Raw genomic sequence first — 15,549 nt, forward strand, 5'->3', positions numbered from 1 at the left:
GAGAAATGGCAGCAAGCATACACAGGTGAAATTTTAAATGAGCATTGGGATCCATAGTCAACATTGTTAGATCAGTTCACATATCTGTTCTGGCATCACTCCTAGCAGCTAAAATCCATCTATAAAATCTATTTTGCTGAAGTTTTATGCAACTTCTTGATGTGAACTAATATTTTGGAGCACGGTTTCCAAAGCAAGTATGTAGCCTTGAGTCAGACATCAGATTCCCTTACCAAAAATCATCATGTTCTCATTCGCAGTCCTCTGGCTGCCTTCTCTGTAGCTCTTATGTGATGATGGAGTCTGAGTAAACATTAGTTGGAGGGCCAGCTGTCCACAGCTGTGAGCACTGTCCCCTCTGTCCTCTAAGTATCAGCGTTACAATCTGCTGTCTTTAGTGCTGGGTTCTGCACAGTGAACAACTCTCCTAGTGAAGGAAAAAAAAATGCTTTTTTAGTTGTCAGCACACTTAGTGTGCTATAGAACAATTTTTGTTTCTGATACAATGATATCACCCCGACTTTTTTTTTCTGGTTTGGGTTGGCAATTCCAGAGAAGCTCGAAAGTTTCATACATTGAAATTATCATAAAACAGCTCAGCCATGGCATATCTACATTGTATGTAATGACACTTGTATACAGTAAACAATATCAGCAGTACTGCTGTGCCTCAGTGAGACAGGCGGGTCTGGCAATTCAGTGTTTGGGAGGATGTGGTTAGCAGGGGATTTTTCACGTTTCTGTTCCACATGTTCCAAAGGCGGCTGCAGAGCTGCCTCCCTCCCCACTCATCCTCCCTGGTGTCTAGGAGTGTTCACATCACGGTTTTGGTTTGACCTCCTTCTAGGGATGCAGACAGATCATAACATCCTGGTCTAAACATGGAAATCGGTTTCCTATAATCAATTGTCTGAGGGTTTTATTGAAGATGAGAGTAATAGTACGTTTTCCTTAAACAAAAGCTTACAAAGCAACAAATAAGCTTCAGAAATCAGTTTAAACTGGCTTATCACCACAATGATTCAAAAAAACCCAAATATATCTCCCTTTATCCAAAACTGAAGCTAAATTACCTCCTCTAACGCACAGAGCTTTTGGGTAAATTGAAACTGGTGAGCAGTGGACACATCCAGCCCTCTGGGAGAGTCAGTTTTTGAAGTGACCTAGAGGGCAGCGGGGCTGTTGCTCCATAGCACCCTTCATCTGCAGACAGGACACCCAATTACAGAGTCACTAAGAGGCGGGCAGTGGTAGGCACCAGCACTTACTGAGTTAGGTCTCTGCTCTACAGCAAGTTGTGTCAGGGCCCTGCTCTTCACCCTTGCAGCCCCAAGGGTTTCTTAGTTTTCCTCTGGTTGTGTATTGTATTTCTCTAAATCCAGTGGCTGTCTTGAAGTAATTTTATTCCTAAAGTATTATTTTTGGACAAGATTTTTTTGGTTTTTTTCCCCCCTGTTTTCAGTGCATTTTCACTAGTTTGATAAGTGATCCCTGATGCTTGCCCACTTGTTTCTGCTGTAACTTGAAACAGTCCTACTAACTTGCTCACAGCCACAGTTAATGAGATTTTTCCTCCCACCTCTCTGCATTACAAAAGCCTGCTTAGTTATCCAATTTGGAGCACAGTTTAAACATGTTTCCAGGCTTTTCCCAATCATTTCTTTTTCTCTCTCTAACAAATTTACAGGGCCCCGAAGGAACACCCGGAAATCCAGGTCAGAGGGGCCGTTTAGGAAAGAAGGTAGTATTTTTCATCTTTCCCAATTCCCTTCCTTTTATCTGAAACTCAAATTTACGTTACAGAATAATTCCATTGAACCAAGTCTATCCCTGTTTTATGTCATGCTTCAAGCCAATTTTTTTTCTTGCTAGCCATAGCAATTAGAATTGTCATCATTCTGCAATCAATAACATTCAGGACCTTAGGAAATTTAAATTTGTATCAGGATGTGATTTTGCAACTCAAAACAGTTTCTGCTGCTATCAAAAAATGTTGAACTTTGGCTAAAACAAAACAAAAAAATAATAGGCTTTAGTAGAGGTTTTTTTCACTGCAGAGTTCTGGGTTCAGACATTCTAAGAACTACAGTAAATTGCATATGTAAATGTAATACTCATTAAATAATGCTGTTACACACTTTGGTTAAGCATAAACTGTATTTTGAAACTTAGTATCAATCTCTTATTATTTTTAATACACTAACACCAACAGGGGGAAAAGGGGCAGCTTGGCCCTCCTGGAGAAATTGGACCTGCTGGTGACTCTGGCCAACCTGGAGAAATTGGTCCCAAAGGTGCAAGAGGAACTCGAGGTCCCTTGGTTCGTACAAAACATGCTTGTTTAAGAGCTCATGTATTTCTGGTTTAGCAGAATCGTGTCTCTCCATGGGAAGAGGCAAGTCACAGCTGTAGCAAGTATAAATATTTTCTGAGGTAGCTGGAGATGCAGGCAGTGTCCTTCCCAGCCTCTGCGTCCCGACACGTGCCCTGGTCTTTCAGCATCAGAATGAGACCTGTGCACCTTTCCGGACAGAAACCCGTGCCATGGACCTTGAAGGAGTCATCTCATGCTCTGGTCAGGTTCCTGATCTGACAATCAGAGGAGCAGGATGGCAGGGCATGCCATGGAACACTGATGCCCCACAGTCCACATATAACCTCACTGCTGTGGCTGTTTCTTAAACCTTTCCAGTTCCAAGAACAGAAATCATGGGGTTTGCTATTACGTAAAATAAGCCTTAGCCATGGCTGAAACAAAGCATTTCAGATGAGGGCTGCTACTCCTATTGAACGGGAACCTGATCCAAAGTTAACTGAATTAAGCGTATTTCCATTAACTCTGAGCTCCTTTCATCACAAGCTCCCCAAGCGTGCTCCAAGCTGTGTGACAGATGCACAGACACATGCAGCCTCTGCACTAGTGAGGCAACGTGCCCATTTCACTGCGCCAGGGCCCAATCCTGTGGCCACTGAATGCAGCACTATGTCCCGGAACACATGAAGTACAGAAGTAAAGTAACTACCTAATGGCCAATATTTTCAAGAGAAGGACTCAACTTCCTAAGGTGAGGACCACCCTCAGCTTCTCTTGGCATACTTAGCATTTACAAACAAAGTTCCTCCACATACCTGAAAGCTCAGATCCTTTTGATCTTAATTATACACAGGGATTATAACGTTAGGACTGAAAACATTGACCATTTTTTCCACAGAATGGGGAAAAGCCCAGTATTCTTTACCAAATTAAGTTGGACCTAATGAGGAAGTTGTCTGTGGTTCTCAAATCTCAATATCTGAGGATTTTTCCAAGTGATAACTTTATAAAGTAGGCATTGTTGTAACATTTTACAAAGGAGCTAATTTTTCTTTCACTGATTATTGCATTTAACAGGGACACCTAGGAGGAATGGGACCTGAAGGAGAGTCAGGAATTCCAGGTTATGGGGTGAGTTTTATACTGAATTTATGTACACACATATCCCAAGGTAAGTCTGTGATACTCTAAATAATTTCAAATATCATGGGGATCTGTATCTAGAACACACAAATATATTTAGGAGTGTCAGATACTCACATATATTTATATGACACATGATTGCCTACTCAGAAAAGTTAGCCTTAAGCAACGATGACTGGTTTTTGTGAGTTCACTAGCAGTCGTTTTTTATCACGGATTTGAAACCCTTGTTTGTCCAATGTATCTCACCCCTTGTGAATAAAATTCCTATAAAACTACTACAACTATTCATTATAAAGAGAGTTCAGCAAACACCACAGCCTCTGCTTACTGTCTGGCCAGGCAGTTTCCATATCAGTAACAGAAACTGATCGAATAAGGTTAGTTGAAGGGCATAAAGATATTGTGGCTTTCATTGAAAAATAATTATGATCATCATCACAGATGGATTGAGTCCTGCTCTTACAGACCAGACTGCCATGTCTTTTTTCCAAACAGAAACTTCCATCAGTGGCCCTAACCCTGAAGCGCGAACCAGCCCGGCTCCCCTCACCTGCGTCAAGCCCTGCTAGAACCTTTGCTTTCCCACTGTGCACAGAGCTTTTCCTGCACACAATACATTTTCTGCCTGGGCCCATTAATTTTGTGTCACATCACTATTTAGCATTATTAGCAAGCAGCAAAAAAAAATCATAGTAACAAGCAGCTGAAAGACAGTTTAGAATTAATTATTCTTTAATTATTTGTTTTGGAACTAATTTTTGTTTTGTTTGCTTCTTTAGGGTCACCAGGGTCCTCCAGGGCCCCCAGGGCCCCCAGGACCCAAAGGAGAAAAGGTATGAAGATTATACTGTCTTACAGTTTGAGTAATTATAAAGGGAGGGAATGTTACTGCATGCTGACTGTTTTCCACAGCATGCTGCAAAAGCCACCGTTTGCAATATTTATTACTATTGTGAGAGAATATGAAAAGAAATGCAAAACTGGGGAAATGGATCATTCAGAGGCAGAGTTCCGAATTATACAGTTGAAATGTTTCAGGTTTTAAAACACAAGGTACCCACTGTAAGAAACACATTCTGTTGTATCAGATAGCACCACTGCCCTTAGCGAGCACTGCTGACAGAAATAATCAGTGCAGAACCAGCTAAGTATTTACTTAGCTTTAAGCCTGTGAGTACACCCACGGATTTTGCTGAAAGTCCAACTAAGATGGACAAGTGTCTGTGCTTAATATAAAATGTTAAGGGCAGGATGTTGCCTCAGTGCTGCCATTTTAGTGTCAAATTCACTGTTGTTCTTTTGAGCCTCAAATGCTGCAAACAGATTTGTATGCTGACTGAAGTCTGTGCGGCCCCAAGCAGGTACAGGGATTCCCTTCATGAAGATTAGTTTGGAGCTGCACCTGACAGAGAAATACATTCCTATATTAGGGCCAGTTTTGCAATGAATACTGCTAATAGGCAATTAGTGGTTGATGTTATAAATAGGTTGTGATATACTTTTCAGAAACAATAACTGAAAACTAAATTGTTGGGACCTAGGTGTCTAGCTTGCTTGGTCGCTTCTGAAAAAGCACTTTGATACACTTTGGAAACCCTTAATCATATTTAAAATGTGAGCCTTTTTGCATTAAATATTGGTAAATATCATCTGGAATAGATAACTTTTTGTCTATTAGTTTGGATGGCAGTTGTTTCATATTTAAAACTTAATAGAGTTCAGGCTGAATGTTGGAGTCTTCTGTACACTTGTTTGTCTGTATTAAGTATATTTCTCAAAACAGTGGAAGAAATTTTCTTTTTTTCCTCTTGTCAAATATCCTGTTTATCCTTTTTTTCATTAAATAAAGAAATGATTGCATGGACATTGTTAAAATACTTTTTTTTTATAGCTGCCTTTGAGAATAGAGCAAACACTTAGGTTTTTTTAGTCCTAAATGTCTTTGGGACATTTAGGTGCATGTTAAAATGGAGTTACCATTTCCACTGTAGTAAAACCATAAGCATCATATTCACTTCTAGCATCTATACAGTATGCTCTCTGGGTGTTTATTAGCATTGAACATGTGTGCATTGTAGATAAGGTTGAATTTCCAAGTTAATATTTTTTTAATGCTTATCTTTGTTTTAGGGTTACCCAGGCGAAGACAATACAGTCCTTGGACCACCTGGGCCCATAGGTGAACCAGTAGGTCTTTCTTTCTCAAAAAAATTATATTAGTGCCTCTCAAGACAAGAGACAATGCAGGTTCTTTCTGAAACTTTATATCACTGTCTCAGGAGTCAGTACCACCTTGCACAAAAATGTAGAATGATGGTCCTTTAATCGGTAATCGCTCTCTGAAAAATGCAGTCATGTGCTCTTTCCTGCTTAAGAGTATGTGCCCTGTGTTTAATTACACTAATGCCTTTAGTCTGTGTTTAGACCAGCACATTTTGGAACAGAATTTTACCCTCTCTGTTTATCCTGAATTATACCTAATTGCTTAACTAACCAGAAGTATGTTTTGACTTATTTCATTATCGCTACAAAGCTAATTTAGCTGATTTAGAGAGAGCTGCATTTTGTAACCTTTTTTTAACTGAATTCATATGTGGGCTACCTCTCTGCAGCAATTATGAACACGTCTGAAAAAAATATGCCATCTCAAAATCTTATTAAAAGTGTTTCATGTTCAGGCTTTGATTGTGCCAGAAGTAATACTTCTACGGCCTACTTCTCTTCAGATCAACCTTAATATTTATATCTCACCTCCTCAAAAGGCAGGACTATAAGACCCTGATGTAACAGAAGACAGAGTCTGGACTAGGTTCTTAACTTAATTATGGTAATGCATGAAAGAAGGCACTCCAGCCAATTCTGTTGTGGCCAAACTGGCTCTGTAATGCTGACTGCTCAAACGGTGCCAGCAGGGCCTTTCCACCTTGTGGATTCCCTCTAGGAAACATGCCATGAGGCTGCTGAAACTTTGGAGAGTATACAAGCAGTTGCATAATAGTATCTGTTGGTGGATATGCGCTAGAAGTGACTATTAATTTGTGAACTGTAAAGATACATTGCAGTTAGTGATGCCTGGCCAGTTTTTCATTTTGTGCCTCTACTTAAGACGGGTGGGAAAAAGGCAGTCCCTTATTATTTCATCTAATGATTGGCTGGATGTCTTTTGGAAAGCCTTGGCCATTCTTACTTTCTATGGGCATGATTCCCTATCCCATCATTTTTCCTTTGACTGAGATTTGGTCCATTTGCTGCAATGAGAGTTAAAATTCTGGGTAAAAATCCCGTTTCTTGTGGGACTGGAGTAGGGGCCTTTCCCTAAAGTAGAGCTAGTGAGGTATCTGAATGCAGCAGGAAGAACCACATGACTCAAAAATCATGCTATTCCCTCTGCTCCTGTGCAGTTCTCATATGTGTGAGGCATGCTGAGGGATTGAAATTGCCTTTTTATTAGGACGAACTTCAAAATTAAAGCAGATTCTGAGTACGGCAAGTCATTTCAGAAAAGAAACCAATTTTTCATGTGTTGTACAGAAACCATAAGAGAGTTTTCTTCACATGTCTTGAAAACAAAGTCTCTTCATTTATTCATGGAGATTTTTAATTCTGATATTATATATATATATGGGTATAAACCTGGAGAATTTCTACTGAGGTCAATACTCCTGTTTCGTTTATGCCCATGTAAGATCTATCTTTTAGCCTCTAGTATTCAGTTACAAATATTTTAGACAGTGGCTACTGTCTGACTGCAATGCATTTTGTTCAGAAAAAAATCATGTTTATTCCTTTAGACAAGCTAACTTTAATATTTGTAATCCTCAGTTCCATCTCGTTGGTTAGTCTGTTTTGAGAGAAATCCCAGCTTTCTTTTTGTACTTCGCTGCAGCATTATTTCAGGTCAGCTGTTACATTTTGCTCTTTGGTTTTCTCTCTAGGGTCCTAGTGGTGAACGTGGAGATAGAGGAGAACCTGGTGATGAGGGCTACAAGGTAATACCTCTTGCTTTTTATTCTTTTTATTTGAATATGGCATGCTATGCATACATGTAGAGTAATGTAGCAGAAGTATCATCTTCTCTCACAAGTGTGCAGAGATGCACTTGCTGATGCCTCACTGCACTGATGAGCTCTTAGAACACATTGGAGCATCTTTCATATGAGGAGAAGTTGGGAGAGCTGGGACTCATGAGCTGGAGAAGAGAAGGCTTGGATGATCTTAATGTGTATAAATACCTGATGGGAGGGAATGAAGATGAAGGAGCCAGACTCATCTCAGTAGTGACAGGACAAGAGGCAAAGGGCACAGACTGAAACACATGAAATTGCTTTTGAACACAAGAAAATGCTTTTTTACTGTGAGGATGACTGAGCACCAGAACAGGCTGCCCAGAGAGGTTGTGGAGTCTCCACCCATGGAAATACTCAAAACCTGACTGGACATGGTCCTGGACAACCTTTTCTACCTGGCCCTGCTTGAGAAGGGGGAGTTGCACTAGATGATCTCAAGAGGCCCCTTTCAACCTAAACAATTCTGTGATTCTGTAATACTGAATGAATTAACATTTTTCTCTGAAATTTAAGCACTATTTCTTTGTAAATCTAATCCTAATAATTATTCATTAATTGTATTCAGTCTTTCAGCATATACAAATTGGATGGTAACTCATGCTAATCACTGATGCAGTTTGTTTGCTGAAATACAAAAGAGACAGTCCTTGACACGGAATATCCTTTTTAAGTTACACAGATAATACAGATAGACATAGTAATAAATCAATGAACTGAATATGATCTATGCTTACAGAAATGCAGACATGTTTAAACAATATGTAATTCCCACTTGCAGGTTGGGGTAGAGAATTTAAAGGAAAAGCTCCCTAACGTCTGATCTCAGGAGAGCTGAGCATACTTTATCTAGGTCACATCAGTGAAGCTGGGGCCACCCAGCACCTCCCAAGATGGGCTTTACAAGGAAATCTATAGCTCACTGAGCGTGACATCCTGAGTTACTTGTATTGCAATATGTTATATTTTCTGCTTCCCAGGGTCATATAGGTCTTCCAGGGCGTAGAGGACCTATTGGACAACAGGGGCCTCCAGTAAGTGTTGCAAACAAGTGAGATTTCTCTATTGGCTGTTGAAAATGCATTTTCATCTGCATTCAAATGATTCTTTTTATTTATTTAATGTATGTTCTTTCCAAAGGGAGAGCCAGGTGAATTGGGAGAGCAAGGATCAAAAGGAGAAAGAGGTTCAGAAGTAAGTAGAAAAAAGTAAAGCAAAACTGCACTTCATCGGAATGTGTATGTTTTTACTGTTCATTGACTATCCTTGGAAAACTGTTATATAAGGCTAAAACTCAGTGTTTGGGTTTCCTTTTCATACCTGCAGGGACAATAAAAATATAGAATGGAAAATTGCATAATGATCTGGGATAGTAAATATGTGTTATTTGATAGGTAAGTGTTTTACTTTGGAGCAATATAAAGCATTATGAGAGGCTCTTTTGGAAACATTTGAGTGATATTCAATTATATCCTTAAATGGAGTTCCTTATGGCAAACTAGCTCTGGAAGACACCCAGGTTTTTACTGCTCTGATCTGTAAATGAAGCGTCATGGTACTGCACTGCGCTGAATTTTCAGAGACCGGGAAATAAGGAATTTGCTACAGAATAGTAGAGGAATAATGACAGAGCAAGTCATGAAAAAGATCAAAGACTAAATTTTTTTCTTTTAGAAATAATAGTTCATCTTGGTGGTGTGTTGAAAATTGCCAAAAGTATTTTATATTCTTCCATGGGGTGAATTTCATTGGCTTTTGAATTTCAAAAGATTTAGGCTAAAAGATTTCTTACAATACCAATTGCCATTGCAACTTAAATGAGATATTTTGTCTGAGAAGTTCCATAGCACAAGTCTGTTAGAGTTTCAAAATTTTCTAGGTAAATACAAGAATCTGTAGTAGATTAGGAATGGGGAGCAGCAGAAAGGAAACATGATGTGAAGACATTGTCAGTATGTACTCCAGCCATGCGCTTAGATATATTGCCTTTGACAAACTACTCACAGCATAGGATAAAATCAGTCATTCCTCTGTCTTTCCCTTGGAGAATGTTTTCTTTGTGTTGCAAATGCCCCTCAGATTAAAACTGCCATTTGCAAGTATGGAACCAATATCCAGCCTGGAGCAACCCATAAGAGCCTAAAGGTTTAAGCAAAAATGTTAATAGTGAAAACATTCATACAGTCTTAACTCCAGTGGCATGACTGGTGCTGCTATAGCAAGCCTTACAAAGCCAATCCCATAAACTGCAATGCTGAATCATCTGCGTTTACTTTATATGCATTCAGAAATTTTAATGAAAACAATATAAAGTTCTTCGAATATACGCGTTCCAGTTCTGATTGGTGGACATTTGTATGCCTTTCTTAACAAAAAGGCATTAAATTAAGGAATAGAACAAAATTTTGCTGATTTTATCATATTTACATTAATTATAAAACATTTACACTTACAACGACCTTAGCTTTTTCACTTTATTGCATGTTAAATATTGCAGCATAGTAGTTTAGCATCGCTTTTGCTTCACAAATAGTGTTTAAAATAATTAATCCAGAAAATCTTGGAAGCTTTTTTCTACTTGATCTATGCTAACAAGTATTATTCTTGTCCCTGCTGTCCGAGTGGTTGTATCTTTTAGAGGTAGGATAAAATTCATGCCATAGATCTTTATATTCTGTGAAGAATATCCTATAAACAAATCTCTGAGATACTTTTATTCCTTGGTGCTTGGCCTCCTGTGTCACTAAACCACTTATGAGAATGTTATCTGCTATCAGTATCACTCAGTTTTCTAAGACTACAGATCCCTAGATCAGTCAAGACAAAAAAAAGTCTGGTTTTAGGTAAATTTTATCATTTGTGTACATCTTAGATAAAAAGAATGTTTCCATATGTGACACTATTGTTTTCTAGTATTCTCTTTCACATACACTCAGTGCATCTACATTGCCTACTTTTCATGACTTCCCTTTTTAAAAGGTACGGGAAGTGCTGTAAAAGCGTACTTCCTTACAGAGGTGTGGCTGATAGAGGAGGAATTGCCAGCTTCATAGTGAAAAACTTTTTATGCCTATTGTTGTTGAAAAAGTTCTGAAAACTACACTATACTGATTCGGGAAAGGGAACAATATATACAATTCTACCAAAAATTTATTCACTTTTACTTGAAAAACTTTCTGGTGTCTCCTGAAATGGAAATAATCTGGTCCAAAGCCAGGCAATGTGAACATGCGTACTAGAGGGGAACAATTCTCAGCTGTTCTCAGGGGATGGAGTTTAAGACATTTGTCAGTTCACAAGTATTTGTTACTTTTAGGGACCCACAGGGAAGAAAGGAGCAACGGGTCAGGCAGGCAAACATGGAATTCCTGTAAGTAACAAAATTCTACAGTCTATCTTCAGGTTATAAAACAAAGAAAATAATAACTAATAAAAACAAAATTGTGTCATGCCAGTGGTACCAGAAAGTCTTACACTCACTCTAAAGAAACAACTTCTTATCCAGGAAGTGTAAAGGAACCCCTTTGAAAATAAGAATAATTTTTGAAACTATGTTAAATTATACTGAATTAGTTACTCAGCACATGGAAGTGAAGTGCAGCTAATATAACAACAAGGTCCTTCCCACTTGTAAAGTTACTTAATTAGATCATTTTTGCATGTGGCTTGTAGTCCATGTGCAAGTTATCACATTATATTGCACAGAGCTGTACTACTGTTCACTCCTGGCTCCCATCAGTTCTTTGAACAGCTGCAGCCTACAGAAGCCCGGATCCTTATGTCCATGATGGATACAGCTGGCAGATCCCTTGAGGTTTACTTCTTTGACTTGCTTGCCCTGAGCTGAAATTTTTAATGTTCTTTCTTGAGTTACTGTAGAGCAGGTAACTTGCATCCCTTTCTCCCTGAGGGAGGAGAAAGAGCCGGAAGCAGTAGGTGTTCTGTAAACATAACCAAGAACAAAATGCATCAAGGCTATTTTGGTCCCCTAATAAATAGTACCACACAAGCACATATTGTAAATAATTTTTACTACCTCACATCAAAACATTGTTGGTAACCAGAGAAATGCAGCTGCTCCACAGAGCTTGTACCTGCTGGGCAGAGTGCAAGAAGAGCCTTTTGAAGGCAGGGAACTGTGTGTCTTTTGTAAATACTCGGCTCTTCCCTCTGGAGGACTGCAGAGAGTGTATCATTCAGCAGACAAAGGAAAAGAGGGAAAGACAAGACATACGGAGAAGTGAGGAGGAGAAGACAGTAAAACTAGAACTTGAGGAAGTTTCAAAGCACATCCCAAGTGCAAGATACTTCAGGAACCAGAAGTTAGAAATAAGATTAAGATGGCACGCTTCTTATATTCTATATGGCTGGTTTTAACTATACTTTTTCAAACAAGATGTGTTGTAGTTAGCGTATTTTAAATTTCTGAGAAATGCATTCATGTGGAGATAATTGCAGAACTCTAAGCCCCTTAAGATAGTGTATGTCAGTCTAAAGGGAAATAATTGTAAAGAAAACATCACTGTTCCTCTGGTGGATGTGACATGAGGCTTTTTTGTGCAAGTATAGCAACAGTTAGCACAAACTTGCCTTATTAGAAGTTTGTATGTATTTTTGATATGTTCAAATTTGAACAGCATAAATTTGCAAATGTACAGTACAGAGTATCTAGTAAAATGAAGGCTGAAAAAGTATATGGTTGTTTTTTTTACAGGGATAAATAGATGACTTCATCAGGTTTCCTTGCTTCAGTTTAAGAATCAACACTCTCAACCATCTTCCAGGCCTGGCACACAGATGTGTCAGCCCCATAGTTTCAGCTGAATTTGCTCAGATCCAACAACACAGCAAGTCTAAGGTTAAGCCAATAGCATTTTAAACCAGACATCCTAACTCAGAGCTCCCTCTGCGAGTATTCATTTGTGTCACTGGGTCTGTTATTATGTAGGGTTTAGGAAATACTGTGACTGAAATCTAGTTCTGTGATGGTGAAGATGAAGAGAGTCGACAGTGCTATATTTGATTTGAATTTGTTTCAAGGGAAAACCAGGGCCAGCAGGGCAGAAAGGAGGAGTCGGGTACCCTGGACCAGAAGGCATTCCTGGGAACCCTGGCAAGCCTGGGCTGTCAGGGAAGCCTGGCCCTAAGGTAAATTGCTTTCCACATTGCCTCTCTTTATGTCATTTTGCATTACAAATTTTCTAAGGTTAGGGTATTTAAACAGAAGAAACCATTCTCAGTTCCTTGTGCGTCTTGAAAATTAGACCAATTCTTTTGTTTTCTTTGTCTTTTGCTCCTGATATTCTGGCCAGGATGTAAAGTTAGCATAAGGGAAGTGTGCTGTGAGAAGAGCTATTTCATTAGCATATGTTAGTAGTAACTAGAACTAAGTGAAAATGCTTTCTTAATCAGAGAGGCTTCACAGTTCTGTTCCTGAAAATGAGCCATAGACCCCAACTGCGACTGTTTCCTCTCAGGCTCTGAGATAATCCCACGTTTTCCTTATTGTCTTTGAATTTGTAACCTATGTCTCTCTACCTAAGCAATTCTGAAGCTTTGCCCAAAACCAGTGAAAAGGAGTATTAGGTATCTGAGGTACCTGGAAGCAGGTTTTTTGTCTGTCTGTTCTTTGCTGTGGGCCAAGGGTGGTGACCTGCTGCTTCTGGGAGCAGTGACACAGCTCTTCGCTTATTCACTCCAGAGAGGAGGGAGAAAATTCCTTTAATTATTCTCATTGTTGAAACTCTGATCACTTTGATTTCAAGTATGGTATTTCTCAGTAGTTCTAGTTAGATGGACCAGTAATTGTTATAAAAGGATGCCAAGTTAGATTTGGTGTTAGGAATTAATCAAGGTGCCGAATGAGGCACTGTTACAAGTATAAACTTCCTAGCTGGTTGAACAAAGAGAAAATTAAACAAGTTACCCATAGGGGGCAGATGAACCCTATTCGAGGCTCTCCAGTTTCAGGTCATGTCCTACTGAACCTCTTCCAAGTACTTAAAATTCTTTGGAGTTGGATTTAGGAGTATCACCCCAAAGAATTCTTACATTTTTGCCTTTCCACTCAAAATGTCACCTTTCATATTAAAAAAGATGCCATTACTCCATATTAACAATATATAGTAGCACTACAATTTGTAATAGAGAGAGGCTTGTAACTGATTTTTGCCACAATGAATAAAAAGAACAGAACTTTTGCTACATAAGTTTATCAGTCCATCAGGCTATAAGCCACAGTACTATATCCAAAAGCCCTGAAAATCACATTTAATATAAAAATCCTGTTTCATATAACCCTTTTATATATTTCTATGAATGCTTAACCGAATGTCATATGAAATAAGAAAGAAGATATATATATATATATGTATGTATATATTTATACTAAATGGCATCACAGAAACATTCATTTGGATGGTAGCAGATTTCCATTTTGTATTTTTTAACATCTCAAAATTGGCTTAACTCCATGTACTCAGTAGTATGTTTTTTCATTAAAAATAATTGCTTTTGTTTATAGTCTGATGTTCTCATGCATTTTCATAACAAATGTTCTGATCTTTCTTCATGTGGTAAAGTTATTGTATATGAATCCCTACAGAATGTACACAATCATACTAGCATTATCGGTATGTCTGATATTTATAAATAAGCATGTTTGAATTTTCAATGTTTCTGTGGGAAGGTAGTCTCATTTTGTTTCTTCATGTGTAATTCCTTCTTCAAAAGAATCTCAACCGTATTTTCAGCCCACCTGTAATGAATGAATTCAGCATCTCGTTTTCATCAGAAGGAGCTCCTTATCGTAAGCTCAGAATCCTCAGACATCACACAACACTCATCCAAGAACTATCTCAAGGAGTCATCTTCTATAATTAATGGAGATTAGTGCTCTCTTCCTGCATATTTCAAAATAGAGTTAGAAAATAATTAAATAGGGATCAGCACTAAAGGCTATTAATCTGAACATGCAAATTTTCAGGTCTGGGAAAAATTTTAGGTCTCATATAAACTATTCTGTATAATTCCCTGTGGGAGGTAAAAGCAGTCACTGGTATGCCCATGAGTGCTTCCATATATACTTGAATGCACAATTACTGTGGGCAGAAGATTGCTTACTATTTCTAGATAGCTGGTACCTAAGCTGGTGATCCAACTGGGCTACTGTTCCTCTTTAGGAGGATGCTAATAGGGAAGATGCCTTGCATAAGCCCAAAGAGGTAATTGATTCTCTTGAATGTTCTCAGAAGTGTTTCAAGGTCTAGGTAGGTGATCCCACACAAATGACATCAGGATATATTTATGGTAGGACAGAACAAGGTTTAAAATGAGCACTGAACTGTACAACTGCAATGGGCTATGGAATGGTTAGCATTTGCTTTGCCGACAGTCAGTGACTTGTTAAAATATAATAACTTGACTCCTCAGAAACCTCAATCCACCCCACAGTTAAAGCACATGTAGCTTTGTTGCTAAGTATGACGGGGTTTTGCTTTTGGAATATTAGCAGAAATCCAGATGATACTGCTGATATTGTCTTTCCATATATTTTGATGTACTATCAATGTGTGTCCATATATACAGAAAGCATTAAGTGGCTTTGATTTTATGTTATATGCCTGGTTTAGCATACAATGAAAAAACATGTTTGGCTGTTCTGCTTGTAATCAATTATTTTCAATTTCTTAAGGGTAATAAAGGAAACTCAGGCTTACCAGGTCTGGCAGGTTATCCTGGAGCTCGAGGTCCCAAGGGATTGCCAGGCATGCCAGGGCCCATGGGAGCACCCGGACTAAAGGTACATACATGGGACCTTGTTGTTTAAGTACAGTATTACTGATATTGCTTAGTCTTCATACTGCATCCAGTGATTGTGGAACCACCACGCTACTGTTAATCATATGAGTAATTGACATCAAAGCTTATTTGAAGGGTAAGACTGCAAGTTGTGCTGACCTCATTTCTATAAACTGTAATTTGAAAACAGAGATCCCATCCATCTGGATGCTATTCCCAACTCCA

The 15,549-nt window shown here is 38.7% G+C and overlaps 1 protein-coding gene across 1 annotated transcript in view; it reads left to right on the plus strand.

The window, feature by feature from the left end:
* The window catches only part of COL24A1 (collagen type XXIV alpha 1 chain), a 157,022-nt gene that overhangs the window by 122,667 nt on the left and 18,806 nt on the right, over positions 1 to 15,549 (plus strand). The window contains exons 38-48 of the mRNA XM_050901019.1: positions 1,688 to 1,741; positions 2,213 to 2,320; positions 3,392 to 3,445; positions 4,240 to 4,293; positions 5,591 to 5,647; positions 7,396 to 7,449; positions 8,505 to 8,558; positions 8,665 to 8,718; positions 10,841 to 10,894; positions 12,565 to 12,672; positions 15,218 to 15,325. Of these exons, the coding sequence (XP_050756976.1) occupies positions 1,688 to 1,741; positions 2,213 to 2,320; positions 3,392 to 3,445; positions 4,240 to 4,293; positions 5,591 to 5,647; positions 7,396 to 7,449; positions 8,505 to 8,558; positions 8,665 to 8,718; positions 10,841 to 10,894; positions 12,565 to 12,672; positions 15,218 to 15,325 (759 nt within the window). The remainder of the gene's footprint in view (positions 1 to 1,687; positions 1,742 to 2,212; positions 2,321 to 3,391; positions 3,446 to 4,239; positions 4,294 to 5,590; positions 5,648 to 7,395; positions 7,450 to 8,504; positions 8,559 to 8,664; positions 8,719 to 10,840; positions 10,895 to 12,564; positions 12,673 to 15,217; positions 15,326 to 15,549) is intronic.

Source organism: Gymnogyps californianus, chromosome 8 (genome assembly GCF_018139145.2).
Source record: "Gymnogyps californianus isolate 813 chromosome 8, ASM1813914v2, whole genome shotgun sequence".
Lineage (NCBI taxonomy): Eukaryota > Metazoa > Chordata > Aves > Accipitriformes > Cathartidae > Gymnogyps > Gymnogyps californianus.